This window comes from Gobio gobio (assembly GCF_949357685.1).
Source record: "Gobio gobio genome assembly, chromosome: 20".
NCBI lineage: Eukaryota > Metazoa > Chordata > Actinopteri > Cypriniformes > Gobionidae > Gobio > Gobio gobio.
This window is the reverse complement of record NC_137113.1, coordinates 38,057,996-38,078,653: the sequence shown is the minus strand read 5'-3', so window position 1 is coordinate 38,078,653 and position 20,658 is coordinate 38,057,996. Positions and strand designations below refer to the sequence as shown.

Sequence of the window (20,658 nt, the reverse complement as noted above, 5' to 3'; positions counted from 1 at the left end):
AAAACAGAAATTGGGAACACTGGATAAAGCCAGGTTCGAAATTCTCATGTCCTTTAGGATGTAGGTAGGAATAAAACTGCAATGTGTGGTGTATGCAAGTTCTACTGAATTGGAGATTTCTGGCTCAGTGCAGGAGAAAAAATATATATATTTTGAGAAAATGGCCTTTAAAGAAATGTATTGTAAATGCAAATAGATAAAGTACAATAAAATAATATACAAGATAATATATATAATATAATAATAAAAAGCCAAATAACCCAAAATCTTAAAACTGACCAGTTCTTGACAAAAAAATGCTTGCCTGTAGTGCCCTACCTTAGTAGAAACTAAGTTAAGTAGAAAAATCCTTTTTAAAGTGTACTGACATCAGATGCTCACCATACAATACCACAACCATACATCCCTCACAGCCCTGTTTGCATTCATGTTAAGTAAAAAAATGGCATATACCCTGACTGTGGTCTGCCCATTGACAAACACATACCTGGGAGACGCCATTAGTGGATGGCAGTTTGTTGAAGAGGCTGTTTTGCTTCCCAGGACACAAACAGTGTGATTTAATGCTGTATTTCTCCCTGAGCATGTGCATAGCGCTCACCAAGTCCGTTAGAACTAAAACACAGACAAAACAAACAAGTCAATAGAAGCACACTTTCCCTACTTCCAGCCAAAGGCGTAACTACAAGCAATCTGGGATCACGCCAGAGTGAAAGCGTCTCTTTCCGTACCAGTTCCTGGAATGATCTGTGTTGGCATCAGGTGCTTGTGATCATGAGGCTGTCCCTTGACACACTTCAACCAGGCGTACAGCTCTTTATCTGCAGAATAAGAAAAGGTGGATTACACACAGAGGCTGAGAGCAAAGACACGCACAGAGAAGGGCGCTGTCACTGGCCCATTTTCCCGTAGAGGAGCCGTGGTGTTTATGCTTCAAAGTAAATAAGGAGCTCTGAGACTTGTAGAAAAAGATGCACAGATGTGATTCAGCAGAAATGACACTTCTAAAGCTGGAGGGGTTTTTTTTATGCCCTGCGGCAGAATTGAAGCCTGGATAAGACAGGAAGATCTGCAGCAGGAATGGGGGACTTAAATGAGGCGAACAAAGACAAGGAAGAGACAGAGGCACATCTTAAACCCCTGAGACAGCCGAGCTAGACAGTCCTAGAACAACTGCCACATCCTACAGCACAAAAACAAGCGCTGCCATTCAAACCAAACCGAAAACTAGACATTTTATTATTTTTATGACGTCTTTATTATTTTTAATACTTGTATTTTACTTTTATATAAATAAAAAAATGAAAACAGTGTGCTTTTGTCAAATAATTCTTAAAATATAGAAGTATATTAATTGCTCTTTAACTAAATGCAATTAGAACATTTTTGTATTTTATCAAATTATAAAAAAAAAATCATAAAAAAAATGACAACCAATTAAATATTAACTGATTATGTTATATTTAATGTATGCTTTTTCCTGTGAGCTTTTTGTTTTTCATGCATTTTTTTGCATAGTAAAATAAAACCTATAGCTGTAGTTTGCCTTTTTTGCTAAATCATTTTAAATAACATAACCAACTTTACCTTTTTGTTTTTCCGTCATATTTAAAATATATTCAAAAAAAGCTTTTTTTATATTGGCATAACAGCTTCACATCACTCACTTATGACACCAAATTCTGACAGCTACAAGTCAACCCCCCCCCCCCCCCCCCCCCCCTTCCTGTAAAATAGATTAACCAGAAGAATTAACTACATAGACTTTTGTTGTCTGGGCATTTTTCCAGTCCAGTTAGGGTTTTTGAGCCTACTGCATATCAACAGCAGGAGTGTACAAGCACAGTCAGTGTTCAAAGGTGAATATGAAAATGACGACTGACCTTTGGAGCTCTTCCTCTCCTTGGCTTTGTAACAGTCCAAACACACCACAAATCCACATTTTTGGCAGACCCAGTGAATGTTAAACAATGTGGCTTCACATGCGTCGCAGCTTTCTCTCACTCCGCGCACTGCTCTTTTCCAGGCAATCTTGGCTGCAGAGCAAAGCAAACAGGAGAAGGATGAAACGGACATTCACAGAGCTCACCCACTATTTCTTTTTCCTTACAGTCTGCTGTCAATATAATGGTGTACTGATAACAATGTTTTAGGAGGTCATGTACGACAGAAAATTGTTATATTTTTCTATACTGTTAAACGAATAGAAAAGGCTCTATTGGGCGATGTAACGCACCATCTTTCTTTATCCATGTAGTTGCTGTATTCTCAGTTATAACCAGCTGACAGAATTTGTCTCCAATGTAGCTGAGGATGTATTTGGAGGTCTCCAGGTCCAGGCTGTTTTCTTCATAACCGTCAGGAGCCCAGAGACTGAGTGCCTCTTCATCATATTGATCAGGAGAGGAGAAGCCATCAATCCGGATCACTCCGTTCTTACTGTACGAGAGGCTGGAAATGAGGAGGAGAAAGAGAATGTGCAATTAGAGTTTATTTCCTTCCCTAAGAGCAATTCTGTAACAACATAAATGAGAAAACTGTTGACGCAAGACACGGTAGAAAAAGCACAAGTACTTAATACTAGTACATTCTGTGAGATGACATCAGACTGGTTTCATAGAACAACCAAGATGAGCCTGGCCTATTTTAAATGGAAAGAATAATTAAAGACAACCATCAAGGCGCCTAGCAACGGTAAGTATTTTTATACATGTCAAAAATAGCTGCAATCCATGTCCCAATCTTTGCCACTGGAAACATCGATCTACATTCACTTTGTGCACACAGATGAGACTCCATGACTTCTATGAATCTTTTAAACACAATTAATTAAATTGTGGGATAGCTACAGTTTAACAAGGTTCAATTCAAATGACTCAAGTTGTCAGTTGTTGTCAGACAAGTAAAGATTTAACTATTTCAATTCAATGTAATGGACATTTTGCAAAAAGCTATTTCATAATTTCTAAAACCTAGAAACAACAATTTTGTATTGTCTGTACTATAATGTCTATTTCTACTACACTACAGATTTTGAATATTTCTGCGGCAGCAACACACTTCCCTATTTACTACACCACACATATTAGTATTACCATGTAGCCTGATGAGTGCACAGCAAATGTGGTATGTAGTTTCTCACTTTATACTCACCGGCGAAAGTGGTAGAAGCGGCAGAAGACAGGCGAGTGGGCAGGCTCTTCCCCTTTCTTGGTGCGCACGGAGCGGCACTCCCTGCACTTCTGTAAGTTGGGTCCAATTTCAGAGCACGAGTCATCCTGCAGGAAGGACTCGCCTGTCTGCTTTAGCTTCTTTACTTTCCTCCAGTCCTTCAGTACTGATCGGGGAATGCCATCTATTTCCACAGATTATACATCATACATTCCATTGCTTTATCCATTACACAATGTATTGCATAAAAACTTCACATTTATTAATCATTAACTGAATAACAATTATCCTGGCTGAGATATATTAGTCTATCACTATGTGGGGATGGTGAGAGAAGTGTGCCGAGTTTGAAGAGTTAATGTTTATGTTGTAACCACAAGCAAGCATAACTGACAGTTGTGACCTGCTGTTCTATTACAGTGACCTACAGCTTTAGAAGCTATGCAGTTACAAAGAGGCTCCATTTTGCTACACAGCAATCATCAGAAAGCGCTAATAAAAGCCCAAGTGCTCTTGGAGATGTTTTCCACATAAATGTGAGCATTCTAGGAGAAGCCATTTGCACAGCTGCCGTCCAGATGTTCACCAAACACACCTCGCTCTCTTTCTCACACACTGCAAACCTTGCAATAACCCCAAAGTTCAAGTTAACATGAAACCGGCATTCGCAATCCATTTTACTTCCATATTGTGGGTTATATATAAGTGGGGGAAAAAAATCAATAAAACATATCCCCCCCCCCCCCATTATGAATGGACTACTTGCACTGAGCTTCATGACGCACTTCCGTTTTGAAATAGTACATCTCATTTATTTCTGGTTATGTACATTTTCCATGTGCTCTAGGCACCTACTTGACTAAACGCTACTTAAAAAGAGTGTCCACATGAAGTTTTAAAAAACGGAACATTTTCAGAGACAGGAGAAGAGATATTCAGATGATTACTGTGTAACGAATTGTACAAACTCAAAGGAACATGAAGTTGTCATTGTGTGTGAGACCTGATGAATAAGATCAGTACAAACCTTTATTTAAATATTGTATCACTATTCTGTGTCATTTTTCATTGTCAATCATTTTGCTGTATGCCATTTACATGTTTATGTCAAAATTCTTAATTAATACTCAAAGTATAATAAATTATTTGCTATTATTGCAGTGACCTTTATTACATTAATATTAATCAGCATTGAATTGCTATTTACTATTAACCACAAACAATTAGGTATTGGTTAAAATAATTTCTAGCCTAGGTAACATCATCCCCCATAAAAAGTTGGTTCACTCGTGGAGGAAGTTAATACATTTTAAAGACTTTTTTATTATTCTGGGAATAATGTCAACACAATAAAACTTCAAACATTTAACTTTATCTAATATTATATGTGCCATAGAAACTAAAATTTCCATAAAAATGTACTAAGACCTTTCGGAAACAGGGCAAGCTGAATGATTTTGCAGTGTACTAAACACACATGTTCAAACTGTGATGTGGACTATGGTGCACTTACTAGTACTGGCCAGCTTGAGTTTGGTTTTTTCCTTGGCACTCCGGAAAATACCATTTGGCTTCACCTCATCCTCCTCCTTCTCATTGTCTCCCTTCCTTTTCTGCAGGTCGTTCTGCTTCTTTTTGTAAGTGGGCTTGGGTTGCCGTTTAGTCCTTTGTTCTAGCTTGCTCTCGCTAGAGTCTGAGTCATCACCGCTCTCCGAGCCCGATTCGTACGTACGCTTGAGGGTACGGCGTGTCTTTCTGTCGTCCTGAGACAGTTTGTCCTCTTGTCCTTTGCTGTCCTTGCCTAGATCCACATCACTGGATGCAGGGGCAATCAGGTTGACGGAGCATGGCTTAATTAGCTCAGAAATGGCATTCCCGCCTTTTTCAGATTTGTTTGTGTTTTTGTCCTCCTCCGAGTGTCGTGTGAGCCAGGCTTTCTTGAGCTTGTGGTAGTTAGACTGGCACACCTGCGCTGGCTGTCCGTTGGGCAATGGGCTGGCTTTGCTGGCAGGATTGCTGGGCATGGAATTATCCTGGGTGATGGTGGGTGAGTCCTGAGAGGATCTGACACTACTGCTCTCACTCTCAGAGGCGCTGCTGGAACCACGAGATTGTGCCGCAGCCAGAGCTGCTTTGGCCTTCTTCAGGTGAACATAGTTCCTTGAGTAGGCCTGTGTGCCGGCCTGAGGCAGCGAACTAGGGGAGGTGGTTCTCGAACCTCCCTCCTGCGACTCAACAACAGTGGGAGGGCGGCTTTTTGAAGAAGAGCTCTCCAGTCTGGTACTACCACTAGTGCCAGAGATGGAGAATGACAAATCTGCTCCATTGTGGCTCTGTGTGCTAAACGTGCTGCTGGCTGTAGCAATGGGTTCATTAGTCCTAGTGTTGCACAAAGAATTGGCCACAACTGCCACTGAGCTGGGAATGACACCTGGTGATGCTCTAATCAGGTTTTTGTTGTACTGATCACTGGGATCCTCCAAATTTGTGTTTGGTAAGATGACTCTCCCAGATTCCCTGCTCTCGGCCACTTTCAGGCTGTCTGACTGAGTGCGGCCAGCAAACAATCTGCCACCAAGATGCTCTTTGGAGGCAATCTTGGGACCTAGCGAACCGTCATATTTTATGCAAGTAGAAGGGCGGACAATAACAGATGCCATGGCTGCCTGCGGCTTCCCTTGGCTATTCTCTGAATGCCAGGCCACTTTCTCGTGGCTCTTTGCTTCCCCGCTAGTCTGCCAGGATTCAGCCGAGCCCGGCTCGGCTCCGCTTTTTTCGTCCCTGAGCTCTGGGAGCAGGGTGGGTGGTTTCTGCTGTTCTGACACCTTTCCTGCCGAGCTAACAGGCTGGATGGGGGTGAGTGTGGGTGGGGAAAGGCGACCGTAGGCCCCCTCCTTGCGGTCAAGCGCCTGCTGGGTGGGCGGGCGAAAGATTGGCGCTCTGCGCAAGGCTGGCATGCCCTTGGGTTGATTTGAGGGAGAGATGGCTGGGCTGCAGCGTTCACTGAGTGTCACCACTGAGGTACTGAGTGAGTGTATGGGTGTTTGTTGACTGAGCTGTTCGGTGATCTTGCCAACCAGTCCCTCTCCCTCTGGCTGGTGCTTAATAAGAGGGGGAGGCTTGGACAAAGACTTGGTGTGGTTAGAGTTATATGAGCTCAAAGACAAGGGGCTAGAGGCTGTGGGTGCCTTGTCAAAGTACGGATTGAGATCTTTGGATTGGAAAAGTCGAGGTGGCTCATTTACAACGCTATTTGACAGCGTGGTGAAGTAGTTGGTTTGAGGGAGGGACTGGGATATAGAGTGTTTGTACTTGTACAGATCAGCCACAGAGTGCTCCGCCTCTTTCTCATGGCTTTTGGGCTGGGAGGAAATGCGGGAGTAGGACTCACGCTCTGTCTCTCCGGCGCGAATCTTGGCTGTGAAGGGGGCCATTTCAATGCTCTCCAGAAGAATGCGGCGGTTCTCTTCCTTATACTTGCTGGTGCGGTCGGGCCCATCCTGAGGCATGCGTGGTGGTAGTTGCTGCTTGCTGTGTGGTGACTCCATGTAGAGGCGGTGTAGCTCCTTATTGGTAGGTGTCCGGCTGCGATCCGGCTCTTGCTTGAGGTGGACACTTGTCAGGCCACGCATAGGGTCTACAAACACATTCTTGTCATGATCTCTGAAGAAGCAGTACAAAAAAAAAAATCAACGTCACAAAATTTTTTAAGTGTGATAAAAAACATTACTCATTAATTTTTTTTTACATTTTTCAGATATACCTACATATCTGAAAATATCAAACTCATCGAGTATCTTAATACTTCAGGGATTTGTTCAATAGTTATAGTTATAGTTATGCTGGACTAATATTTGTTCTAGGGTCAGTGCAACAGTTCCTTTTCAGATATTAGGTAACTGCACTGGGGGTGGTTCAAATGAGTACAGACATTCAGCGAGCTATAATAGAATAGTTTAATTATGCGCACAGTCACTGAATTAGCGTACAGTGCTCCTATCACATGGCATTTGTTCCACCTCTAGTCACAAGGTATTTAACAGCTAGCCGCAGTTCCAGGCACTGCAGGACTGTGGGAATGGATTAACCGTGTGTGCTAATGACAGACAGAGAGAGACACAAGTGTGTGCGTGCTCACTCTTTGTGGAGTTCTCCGGGGGTTTTGGAGAGTGGCGGGCTGGAGTGTGAGTTGATCTTGATGGGTCGATGAGGCTCTGCACTGGCTGGTCTTCCAGGGACATGGCTCAAAATCCCCATATTGTCTGCTGAGGTTATAGGGGTGTGCTGAGGCAGCCAGGGGCTGGGAGTGTTCTGCAACATACACACACACACAGAAGGTCAAAATGCACTCAAGGCAACATGCACTTCTCTGACAGAATTACTGTCTCTTATTCTGTGATTTCTTTCAGACATGCTTATAATGAACAATATGAAAAAGTGATTACAGTTTTCGTTACATTATCTTGGAATATTCTGTGTTGACAGAAATGGAAAAAGTCTATAGGGAAACTATTGTATTATTTTCTGTGGTAGCACACCCTTCATGCCACTGATGCTGTTGATAGAACTAAACTTGTATTTGCCCTAGAGTGTTCCTTAAATAAATTTTAAGTTTGACTGAATTATCATGAACATGTGTGATCTCTAAAAACTGGGAGATGTGTCCAGACATAATACAGCATATACAAGCACATGCTCAGACACATCAAGCTTAATTGCTGTAGGGCAAGTTCAAAACAAACAATCTCTGAACACAGAAAGAGAAAGAAGTATTTGTCCCTCCTCTTAAGAGATCTCCTTACAACAACCACAGTCAAACGTTGTGCATTTTAATTCACAACGCACATTGCTAGTACATACAGGCACACACACTTACCCTCCGTAGGCTGGGGTCTGAATTGACAGCATTCTCCGGATGTACCCACTTGTACCCAGATGAGTAGGAGTGGGTACCGTTTGGGTACTGCCAGATAATGGGATAGAGGCCGAGCTGGTTATATGAGGCACCTCCATGTGTCTGGGCCAGCTGCTGCTGCTGGATGAACTGCTGCTGCTGGTGGGAATGGTGGTGGGCCAAGGCCAGGTGCCCGAGTCCTGCGGAGTCCAGCCGGGGATGGCTGCCCAGGAGAGAGGCTGGGGGAATTGTGGGCAGTACGGTGGGCAGCAGGTGTGGGTGGTGCACCGAGTGGCTAATAGAGGAGGAAGGGAGGAGGTGGGACGGGTGGTGTGAGCTGGGTGTGAGACAAGTGGCGTGAGAAGAACTATGTAGTGGATGCAGGTGCGGGTGCAGGTACGCCACGTGGTTACCATCCGACTCAGGACGCACCAACGCAGGGTCCCGGTACACTGTAAAATGCTCATTTTTGTCAACAACAAGGGGGCTTTTTGTGGATTCAGAGAGTGCCCCACGGGCTAGCACAGGCTTAAAACTGGAGCGGGGTACATCCGGTTCAGGTTTGAGTGCCAAGCGACCCATTGTAGGTAGGTTTTCAGGGTGGCGCGATTTATGTTTGGACACCTCAGGGGATGTATTTGGTTTGGGTTTGGAGGATTCATGAACGCTGTGAGTTTTTGACTTTATGATGTCAGGTGAAGGATTGCACTTGGGCTTGAGGATGTCAGGGGACGAGTTGGACTTAGGTTTGGACAATTCAGGAGACGGACTGAGTTTATGGGTTTTCCTGATGTCCTCGGTTAGCAAGGCATTTTTAATAACCATAGATGTATACTGCTGCTGGAGCTTCCCTCTTTCGCCCAGGGCTGCTGACTCACTCACTGATGTCACTGGCCTTATGACCTCAGAGTGGGCGAATTCAATTTTACTGCCTATGCTGCGAGCGTTCTGCTGCTGCTCACCATCCGGCCTCATGCACTCTGAGTGGGAGGCATTTAGCACCAAATGTCTCGATTCGGGGATGTAAGCATCACACTTCTGTGAAGCCAGCAAGGCCGATACGGCCTCAGAGTTCTCTCTGGAACTATGCTGCGTGTTGGCATCTTCTGTGATATCAATCACGCACTTGGGTGTGTGCGTCCGAGGTGTCCCTGTGCCATAATGGTCCTTGGGGAGGGTTTTCACAGTGCTTTTCATCTCGACAATGCAGCTTTGGACCTCTGCCGGTCCAGAGGCTTGGTTCTGTGTACAGGAGGCCGGAGGAGGCAGTGGAGATCTCTTTTCTCCGGACTGTTCGCTATCTGCCAGCTGAGCCACCTCCACGGCCACTGGCTTCACGCTTTTATCCTGCATTTCATCCCAGGGAGACAGTCTGTTGATTACACTCAACTCGTCCACAGGCTTGGATCCCTGGGACTTCTCCTCCTTTTCTGGAACTTTAGTGCTCTTGCATTTGAGCTCATTCTCTGAACTGTGCTCTGATGAGGAGTCTACGCTCTGCTTGTTAGAGTTCTCAGAGTCGCTGCTCTCAGAGAGGTCAGACGCTTCTGTTTTGAGCCGCTTGAGACTGCCCTTCTTGTCTTCTTCATCTGCTTTCCTCCTCTTGTTTGTCTGCTTGCTTTTGTTTTTAGAAGGATCTAGAAAAAAAGAGACCCACTCTGTCAGGAAGAACTTTCAACACAGACACAAAACGTGCCACCAACAAATAATTACATGCAAGCTGAGTGCATAAGAAACTCAATCCAATTGATTATTCAAGCACGGATAAGGATGATGTCATTTTGTACTTAGGTTAAAGGCTGATTGAATCTTAAGTGCAGCATTAGAAGTGTGATGGATGGGACTCTGGTAGAATTTATGCACACTTAAAATGTCCATTTCACTGTGGTGGCTGCACTCACCTCATCTCTCAAAGACCCAGCACCCTGCCAAACACTGTACTGCTGGAATCATGATGGAAGGATCTAAATGATATTTTACCAGCTGGCCATCCAGCCAAGAAGCTAGCACTGAACCTATCCAGTAGAAGGTTTCATCAACTTAAATATATAGCACTAGACCGAGCCAAACATAAAAAGTCTTTGTATAACATGAAAGCCATAATAGAGGAAAATCCAATCAATCCAGAGGAGATTTATAATGTTTTAAATTCTCTGAGTGAAGAGCTGCAACTGCTTGTTTTATGAAAACATTTAACACAAGTAATACAAAAATCTGCCACATTCACCATGTTTAGAGCAAAACATGAGACTTTTTTTTATTACATTTTTCCTTCATAATTCACAGACCTACCTGCCACCTTTCCATATAAGAAACATGCATGCTTCAGGTAAAAGCATCATAATCATATTTACATTACAATTGTCTCAATACAGAGGCCAAAAAACAGTGGTTGAGGGGCAGGAAGTTGTAACACAAAAAGGGATATTAACATACCAGAACACTGCAGTAGTGTGACTACTGTAACAATGATCAGTGTTTTACCTTTTCCTCCACTGTCCGATTTGTCATCTTTGATCTTCTCATCATCTGGTACACTGCTGTCGGAACCCTTTCGACGTGAAGATCGTGATCCGCGTTGTTGACCTGGTGAGGACTGCTGCTGCTGCTGCTGCTGCTGCTGCTGCTGCTGCTGGTGTTGCTGGGATACCTGCTGCTGAGCATGCTGAGATTGTTGCTGCTGCTGTTGCTGTTGCTGCTGCTGCTGCTGGGCCTGAGAGGCCTGTTTGGGGGTGGAGCCAGAGGAATTCATCATGGGTCTGGGGCTGTTGGCCTGGGCACGTGTGTAATGACCCTGGAAAAAGACAAAAACAGCACCAACAGCAAACACAAGCATGAGAGGACTTGTAATGGATTTAGGCTATAGAGGGTGAGAGAATTTTTAAGTTAAAAACCACCAATTTCAAAAACACTTCCTTGCCAGCAATGACTGCACTACACACGTCTGTAAAAAAAAATGTGGTCACAGAACTAGGCTTAAAGAAGAGTTCCTATGGCTCTTAAAAATGCTTTCCAGCCCTATAGCTCAAAAAATATTTTCACCTGAAATTGAATCCATGCAAGCACAGCACGTGAAACGGTAATCGGGGTAAGCATTTATTGCAAAATTAGCACTTGTAATAAATTAATTCTAAATAACTATAATAGACAGGGATATGCAGGTGGTATAAAAGCAGCTCTAAATCTATGGAGAGAGGGGGGTGCGGCCCGGTACCTGAGTGATTCCTGTAGAGCCGCTTGGTCTCCCTCCTGTGGTCTGCTTGCATATCCCCAATTAATGTTTTAAACAGGGAAACAGAGAAGAAAAACAAACAAAAACAAAACAAAAAAAAACAAGGTGGAACAGAGAAGTCTTGTTAATGATGAAGGGAGCAATGATATGTGTTCTACAAGGCTCTAGTTTTCTTTAAAAAGATTTTAAAAAAAGCACATAGGAACTTTGCTTCAAAGCTAGCTACAGACAAAACATCCAGTACGAAGCACAGACAGACACTGGGACAGACATGCACAAGACAGAAATACAAACTGGCATATAACAGTGAACACAATGTTAATCCAGGAAGGCAGGTGCACTGATCATCTAGCAACAAAAGCACATATAGGCATTGAGATAATGTGTGTGCTCTTGTAAGTTACACTCACGTGGGCAGTGTTGCTGTTCTGGCTAGAGCGAGACCTGCGTCGCGACGTGATACCAATGTTTTCTCCTTTCAGTAAAGAATGGACCACATCATCAAGAAAGGTCATCTGTAACATGGAAGGGTCAACGTTCTGAGGCTCTAGTACCTGCACACAGAGTCAGAGGAGAGAGTAAATGTTTGTTTTTTTTTTGGTTGTTTTTTTAAAGAACCATGAAAGGCATGCTTTAAAATCATTGCAAAGCAAACCATACATTTTAAATTTTATTGTCATTAATAATTTTGACATTAACAATGGCAGTCCTCATACAGTATTACATTATCATCACACAACATTTTACCGAACAAAAACATTGTATGGCATCAGATGTACCTGGTCATTCATGACAACCATAGTGCGGCTGAAGAGATCGTGGTGGGTGATGATGCCCGTGAACCACTGGGTGGCTGAGTCCTGTCTGTAAACTCGTACACGGTAGCCATTCAATGAATAGGGACCTGGAGATATCAGGAACCAGAAACACTTTCAAAAGTGCACTTTGATTTTTAACAGTACACTAGTTTAATAACAGTCCCTTAATTTCAGTGCGGCATATCTACTCTATAAACAGTGGATTCGTACATATTATCACATCACTTGATACCATGATTCTGAACAGCCTTTGGTCACTGTCTACTGTCATTGCATGGAAAAAAACAATGTGAGTATTCTGCAAAGCTCTCTTTTTGTTCATTCTGGGTGAACTTTACCTCAGGGAATCCCATCCTTGTATCTATATGCTGTTAGGCAGAGTGAATGCTGGCAGGTGTCCAAACTGACTGGAGCTTATTAGTGCAGGGCAGGTCATTTCCATTAATTACTCCTGAACACACCGCTCATTTGCCCTGCTAGAACAGCTAACCCTTCACTGTCATTGTGCCTACAACAACCCAAAATGCATATCCCTCACACACGTTCCACATGCACATAAACCATGGGGCGACGTCTGCACAAAACCACAGACCATTTATTTGTATTTTTTTTGTGCTCTGTTTCTGTTTCCCCACCAAAACCTTTGGCTTTGAGATGCTTTCCATTCTGCCCTTGTCAACTGCCAAGTTCAACAATTATCACTAATTGTGGGCCTGGAATTTTGTATGGACTTTGTAAACAAGACCTTCTGCCAAGACCACAACAACAGCCTTACTTCTGTAATTCTTACCAAGTGAAAAGGAAGGGACTTTTCTGTTTTGGACGCTGAAGAGTGGGCATTCTGTACCCGAAATGAGCTACAACTGAATGTGAGTTGGCAGTCGGTTTAGGAAGAACCATCCCCAACCCCCTTACCCCCCTCGAAATAAAACCCACTTTGACCAGGAAACTCTGGCTGAAGGTCATGCCAACATTACAATATTAACTTCTCTTTTTCAAATCTATTGTTATTTTTATTACTGTCATAACCATTACTACATGAACATTAGCACTACAACTGAAATTAAGAGTCAACCAAAATAGTCGATGCTAAATATTTTTGCTGGACATACCCTGAGATCACTTTAAGCAAGGCAAAAATATAATTTTTGAGTTAATGTTCACTTTACAACACAAAAAGGCAGGATGGTGGGCACAAATTATAGATGCTGTCATCTGAAAAAAGAACGATTTAGTTTGAACTAGCCCTTAAGAATAATTGATAAAATGTGACCAACCTTACCTTGCATAAAAATTTCCTGAACTTTTTGATCTTTCACCCAGGCTTTCACTTCTTCGTGGAGATGTGGATAGTCCCTAAGAACAGGACTTAAACTGTCCACCTCATCCTGCAGAAAACAAACGTAAAACGTTAGCATATCAAAACTACAAGGACACAATGCAAAGTCGAAACTGTCGAGCTGGAGTTAATAATGAACCCACTGAACAGTTACAGCGTTTTCTATGACCTATAAATCAAGGGATCAACCACGCAAACAATTAATCAGATTTAATGTGCACTCACATTTACCGCTGCTCATGAAATTTTGATTTCGAAATTACAAACTGGAAGTGCGAACTGGATTTCACACCTTAAGTCTGAGATTAATCTTAGGTCTTGCTTACAGTGCCAGCCGCCCCAGAGCAAGCAGCAAGCTGTATGATTTGAGGTGTCATACATGTCTGTAACACAAACGGTGCAGAGCAAGAAAGGCCACCAAACGTAATATGTAGGTGTAGTGATCTAAACAAAACCCTAAGCCTTAGTATGAGCAATAGCAAAAGGCATTGCAATTGCCACGCAAACATTTCTAGTCACAGAGAGATTTGAATGATCTGATGAAGGCCAGTGACCCACAGAATCTGAAACAAGCACAGGAAAGCTCTCACACCTCTTCAGGCATAGGCATAGCAACGCTACATTTCCGCTTCACAGGAGCCCAGCAGTGAAGCAGATGTGTGTGTGTGTGTGTGTGTGTCATGGGTCTGGCAGGGTGAGAGGGATATCCGCCTTGCACTTCCATTAATTGTTAATGGTGATGAGAAGTGGAGAGGGGGGTGGGGGGGTATGGGTGTGAGAGGAGCACCAGTTATTTACACAATCACAGAGCAGGCCTGGTGAACACATGAACTGAGCCGTGGAAATACCCCACTGCTGACACACACACACACACAGAGTGTAAAACAAAAGCCTACACTACTGTGGTGTGATTGCTGGCTAGAGTGAATGACAGCACATCTGATCAGAAACGCAGGTACTTCAATATGGCCGTATATAATCTTTGTGTAGAATTTTATTTCTCCCTCTCTTTTACGCTTAAAGCTGCACTATGCAACTTTTCCATCCGCTAGAGGTTGCCTATTCAAAACAAAGGCGCAGTTTGATGACGCCACGTTTGAGCGCAGAATCTCTGGACGTGGTCACCTCACAGCTGGTGGAAAAGAATCGGGATAGGACTCGGGCAAAAATCATGTTCATGTATGCGATTATTAACGTTACTGTAGTCTGAAGCAGAGCAGGACCAAGTGTTGTGGGAGCTGAGCAAGGCCGCAGGAGCGATTGTTAATTAGAAGAGCACAACACACGCCTCACGAGCAGCGAAGCTTTTATTATACCACAGTCGCCGGTGCCACTTCTGCTTTTCCGGTCTTGAGTATGAGGTAACGCAGCTCTGTTTATCATATTAGATATGTCTGAGTGTGTTGAAAATGATGTTATGGCGTTACTCTGTGCGTTCGCTTGGCGGCTGCTATGACACTTGTTCACACTGCAGTGAGAGTAAAGCGTTTCTGCAAAATAAAACCGGAAAACGAGGGTAACGCAGATATGAAGCAATTGACAGGCGACTCCCTCACACCGTCCCACTTCCTTGGTTAAAATAGCAATTTTCTCACGATTTACAAATAGGTGGAAACATTTGGGATATTGTAAGTACTCAACTGAACCTTTAAGGGGTGGTCAAAATACACTTTTTGCTCCATTGACTTCTATTCATACACAAGTGAATGCGGGAGACAGGAAACACCGATTCACAACATGACCTCTTAGCTAAATTAAGAACGCAAACTTTAAATCGGCAGGATTGCAGTAAAGTTGAGTAAATTGCAAATATTTAATATTTAAATATTTACATTTAATTGGCTAATCTCCATGTACCAGTAATAAGTTTCACAGTGACGTTCATCAGGACGAGTCAATACTGGTAGGTACGTAAATATAGGAGGTCAAATGTTAATGTGCTCAATGTTATGACTTCATATTCTAGAACATATTGTCAATGTCATTGTGATGTCATGTTGTGATGATGTTTTCTCTTTACTTTTGGCTTGAAATATGCCATCCATGGCATGTCTCCTTTAGGTCCTCCACTGTTGCTCATAACAAATGTTAGATCAGATCTGTAAGTTAGAAGTGACACCATCTGATTGAGGATGTGTTTAAACTAAGTGGTGCTGTGGTTTGTCTAAAAAATGCAGCATTGCATCACCAGTGAGCCTAATCTTTGGCGAAAGTAAACCATTGTATCGTCCTTTCCCTTGTGACAACCATCGCATTACTCACACACACACACACACACATACAAACGCCTTCCTTCCAGTTTCCATTTTAAAGCTGGAGCATTGCAGGGAACATGGTTTATTTATTGGTCTGCAGGTTGCACGGGGCACTTTCTCTCTTGGTGGCATCCAAGAATGGAATCTGTTAGGACAGCCTAGTTTCCCCATCGCCCTTCCACTCAACGGCAGAAAAAGTAGCATCCAAATAAAACAAATAATATCCCTTGTCCAAATGTTTCTGATCAGGGCAATGCACGCTAGCAGGAATGCGAAGCAACTCACAATCAGACGAATGACGAATATTGTGAATAAGCACAATGAAATTTAAATCACAGAGAGAGACGTGATCTCATTCCTATAGTCTAGTCGAGCACCTTCAGCAAGACTTCAGCTGTAATCTCATCTCCTCCACCTCCTCTGCACACACCCCCTTGTGAAGGACGGAGCAGATGCACTTTTCTTTCCATCCCCCCACCCCAATCCGCACCGGGCTGCCATCCATCACTTTAACAGCAATATGTTCCAGGATTTTCCACATGGCGCTGCGGTGGAAGACACTGCGAAACAGGGTGGTGCTCGGCACTGGGGGAAAAAGGAAAGTGCTTCCAGATCCAAACTCTGACCCAGATAAAAACAGCTTCCTTCCCCTCTCTTGCTCTCCGTCCGGCGACCTGCAGCCTGGGAACAAGGCTGGGCGTGGGGCTTGCACTCTTTCCTCCAGCCCGTCTCCATGTTCTCGACAAGCAGCCTCTCTCCATCCAACAGCTGCTCAGAAGTGTTTCATACTGTTCCCTGGCTCTCCGAAGGAATCACGTTTTTAGAGACATCTTGTTTGTATTGCCCATGTGACATTCATATTTGCTGTTCTAGACAGGCATAAGCCACAGAAGTGTGTCTGCCAATAAATAAATAACAGTCTTCACTGATATTTGGTGCCATGCAGACCCGTAAGAACGTGCTATAGGGTGCTGCCCGTAAAATGACACCATGGTTCCTAATGAGGTCCAGAATCCATATCTGTGCACCATCTGTGTTTGCTGACGAACTGATGCTGATCAGATGAGTCTGGGATTTTACATGGACTAGAGACAGAGGTGGTCCAAATATAACCATAAAATGTTTCCTCCCATTGTGCAATTACGTCTGACAGCTATATAATCAACGTTAGTGCTTTATCTAAAGACTGAAAAAATCCACCCGGCCTGAATAATAACAATCAAGCCTGTGATCATATGTGATGACTGATATAACATTAATAAACAAAACTAGAACACTCCAATTATAACATTTACATTATGCAACTTGTTTGCAGTGTAGATGTGGCAGTACACCATGTTCTAACCAAGTTTCCAGAGACACATTTGTAAATAGGCCAAACAAACAAACAAACAAACAAACAAACGTCTCGTGATTTTAACTTTTATTGTCATTCCTGGTTCGGACACTACTCACCTAGAACTAGAAGCAGCATTAAGATGTGGTCACAAAATTTTGAGGCCGAAAAAGGTTTGTTGTCAATTGTCAAGTGTTACAATGTATGAAGCACAGCTCACACCCTTTCAAACCAAGCAGCTTTCTGTTGGTCAATGAGGCAAATACGCTCAACCAACTTGAACCTGCTACAAAATCTGCATGGGGAAATATTTTGGCCTCATATACAATTCCCAATCGTGTGAAATGATTGGATTTCACCCACAACGTTTTGCAGTAAATGTAACCTGTCTTTTATGCTGTCTTAAACCATGCACGACAAGCTATATCTCCAATGTACAAAAAGAGTTTATACAAAACAACCATGACAAGACTTTTTGTTGTTTGTTTCTGCAGTGACATTTTAGACAGTCCCGCCCAAAGTTAAATCCTATTGCTACATAAAATATATATTTTGTACAATATGCTTCTGATAACCAGTTCAGATTTAACTCAATGGCAGATTAACCACAAACAGTTAAACAATTACATGATCAGAAAAGCAGGTTTAAAATAAAGAGGTATGTGACGATATTAAAAATGGCCTCTAATGTGCCAAATTCAAATCAATATCTAGTCTAGTCATTGTAGAGGGTGCAGCTCAGACCGTTACTGTACGTCAGTGAAATTAACAATGTGTTCATTAAGAATGAATGAAGTCCCATTACCGTCCTGCTCCACATGACTGAGTGCTCCTATTAGCATTCCTCTGCTTCCTTCACTTGTCTCTCTCCGTCGCTCTTTTCCACTGTCTTTGTGCACACAAAGGGCAGACGTGTCCCTGATCTGTCCCTCTCTGAAGAGCATAGCTCCTGCGTTAATGTCGTCATGTCCTATGAAGGTTCACAACTCGAGCATGTGTCAAGGTGAGACAGGCCAAATTTATGCCCCATGTGTAACAAAAACGCCTGTTCACAAATGAAGTCTAATAAAAAATAAAAAAATGCAATTATGTCATACTGATTTATAGGCCATTGTAGTTGCACAACCACGGTTCAACTAAGCAGTTTGACAGATGCTGGTACATTTGTACAGTTTTGCTTCTAAGGAATAATAGGTCATTTCAAATTCTGCTCGGCTATGATGTTTGAAATGGTCAAGACATGCACAGATACACCTCACTAGCCAGCCTAACACAAAGGACGCTGCTTCAAATCACAAACGCACATATCTCGGTGCAAATGAGGATGGACTGATGTTAAAAAAGTATGTTGTTCGGCTGGGCGATGGGAGAGCGAACATGCAGGCGGAGTGTTGCCATGGCAGTGGGCAGCGTAGGGAGCTGACACAATGCTTGCATCAGTCAGAGGTGTAAACAGCGAACGAGCGCACGGAGACAGGATGTTCCTTCCAGTGCTCTACAAATGCTTTTCACAGAGATGACGCAGTCAGAGGATGAATCATTGTGCGGAGAGCTGGAATGACATGAAGAAAGATACCATAATAACGCTATTATAGTATTAATGGTGATGTCTTATAACAGAGGCGTAAATTTGAGCGCAATTAACCGCTGCGGCGTTGGGAAAACACAAAAGCGGCTGCAGAAACCCAGTGGCACGTAAAAGCTTTTGTTGAGGATCAGACGATGTGTGCGCTCCTGTTGCTATGGCAATACTACATACGTGACGTGTGTGAAAAAAGCTTGTTGCTGGGGTAATACAAGTGTGTGTGCGCTGTTTGTGTCTTTCTGGTTTTGTGCCATTTCAAGCGATGTGTTGTCGAGGTAATTTATTTAGCGCAGTTACAGTGAGTAATTCTATACGTTGTGGATTAAATCATTCAGGGAGTACTGCAGTCTTGTGTATAAATACACATGCTGAAACAGTAGTTGTCTGTGTGTGAATGTGTGAAAGTGTGTAAGCGTAGGGGGGAGGGTGGCTGAGCCGTCTGTAAGTGTGTGTGATATATGTTTCTTCATTAAAATAGAGTACGCCAGTGTGATGTACGTTCTGTTTTGTTGAATGGTATCCATGAATACAATTTCACACAAATGGTATAGCATTATGGGATGGTGGGATATTGTGCGCTGTGACTTGTATATGCACGCTTCATATGCAGGGTGCAAAAACAATCCCACCACTCAACACAGAGGGCGTAACACTGAAGGGCTATTCACAGTGGCTGCAATTTGCAGCCATAAAGCGACTAGAAGTCGTTTGTTTTCAATGAGAGCTGGTGATTTGATGTGAAATAAGGAACTGACCATCAAGCATAGAACATAGTCCCAGCAGCAAGCCTTGGATATCTAAAGAAAAACATGTTTCTAGTTTTTAATCCTTGATTTTAAACTGTAACAGTGTTTTTTTGTATTGTAAAATTGTATTACAGAAACAATACGTTTGCCCCAAAATCAGCTCAGAAAGTGTGGATAAATGTCCAGAGAGTTCATCTAGGCCCTGAAACGGTAGTGCAGACAGGATTGGTTGGATACAGCTACTAGAGACCAACAGCACAGCGACTTTGCGACCTCCGGCGATTTAATGGCTGTCAGTGTGAATGTACCTTAACTGCCATGACAGTAAACAAGAGCATGTTTCATTGTTACACAGAGTTCTCAAGTCCTCTATGCGGCCACACTGAGGTCAGAGGTCAAATTCCTCCTCTTCCATCCCACTCAAGGATAAACGAATGCAAATGCATGCCCAGATCCAATCCCCACTCAGTAATGTAGCCCACAGAGAATAATGAGTGCAAGTCACAAGCGTGTAGTCGTCTCTTCCAGTAATGCACACCATAACAGCAGTCCTGTTTTCTCTTTCTCTCTCTCGCCGGCTGGCCTCGCACACAGAGCCTCAATTGTTGCGATTATGCCAAACAGATTCCTGGGTTCCAGCCTCTCTCCTCTAGCCATCCCTGGATAAGGCAGCACTGTGGAAAAAATCCATGAAGGAGAAAAGAGGCCAGGACAGGATGTGAGCAAGCCAGCTCATCACACTCCAGCAAGCAAACGACGCAGAGTTCCCAAGCACTTCGGAGGTCAGCCTTTGGATTTTTAAAAGGAGGCGTGTTTTCGATTCGAGAACAAGATGGTGTGTTGGAATGTGTGAGAGTCCCGTGAGAGTCACAGCGGCAGATCTGGGACTGAGGAATACTAATTTTGATGACATTTCTCAGCTGTGAGTGGAACTGTAGAGAGGAAGAAATACCTGCTTCCTCCTGACACACTTGTGGTGTGAAAATGATTGAGTGTGAGAGTTTGCTGTTCGTGACTGTAGCACCATAACCTCATTTTCACCCGGGAGTGAAACTTATACTCTGTAGCGATTTGCCTCATAGTCAAATGTTTAAATAAGCTCTATAGTAGCAACCTAACTAACAAGGAATCATATAAAAGTGACTGATACTCGACACACCCGTCACTCGAGTGCATGCATTTGCACCACACAAATAGCGCTTGAGAGTAGCTTGACAAAGATTCTCTTTAAACTTTCGCACTAGACGTCGACCAGACAGAAAAAAATGTACCTGTCAATGTC

General features: G+C 43.2%; 1 protein-coding gene across 5 annotated transcripts in view; it reads right to left on the bottom strand.

Moving 5' to 3' along the window:
- Positions 1-20,658, bottom strand: part of jmjd1cb (jumonji domain containing 1Cb) — a 148,455-nt gene that overhangs the window by 16,760 nt on the left and 111,037 nt on the right. For 2 of the 5 annotated variants that reach the window (XM_079845838.1, XM_079845841.1), the window contains 13 exons: positions 13,398-13,503; positions 12,077-12,201; positions 11,708-11,851; positions 11,280-11,324; positions 10,550-10,859; positions 8,048-9,702; positions 7,310-7,482; positions 4,685-6,834; positions 3,154-3,355; positions 2,237-2,451; positions 1,884-2,036; positions 732-821; positions 488-615 (listed from right to left, as the gene is read on the bottom strand). In XM_079845838.1, coding sequence (XP_079701964.1) covers positions 488-615; positions 732-821; positions 1,884-2,036; positions 2,237-2,451; positions 3,154-3,355; positions 4,685-6,834; positions 7,310-7,482; positions 8,048-9,702; positions 10,550-10,859; positions 11,280-11,324; positions 11,708-11,851; positions 12,077-12,201; positions 13,398-13,503 — 5,496 coding nt within the window. The remainder of the gene's footprint in view (positions 1-487; positions 616-731; positions 822-1,883; positions 2,037-2,236; positions 2,452-3,153; positions 3,356-4,684; positions 6,835-7,309; positions 7,483-8,047; positions 9,703-10,549; positions 10,860-11,279; positions 11,325-11,707; positions 11,852-12,076; positions 12,202-13,397; positions 13,504-20,658) is intronic. The other 3 variants (XM_079845839.1, XM_079845842.1, XM_079845840.1) reach the window with 2 other exon arrangements.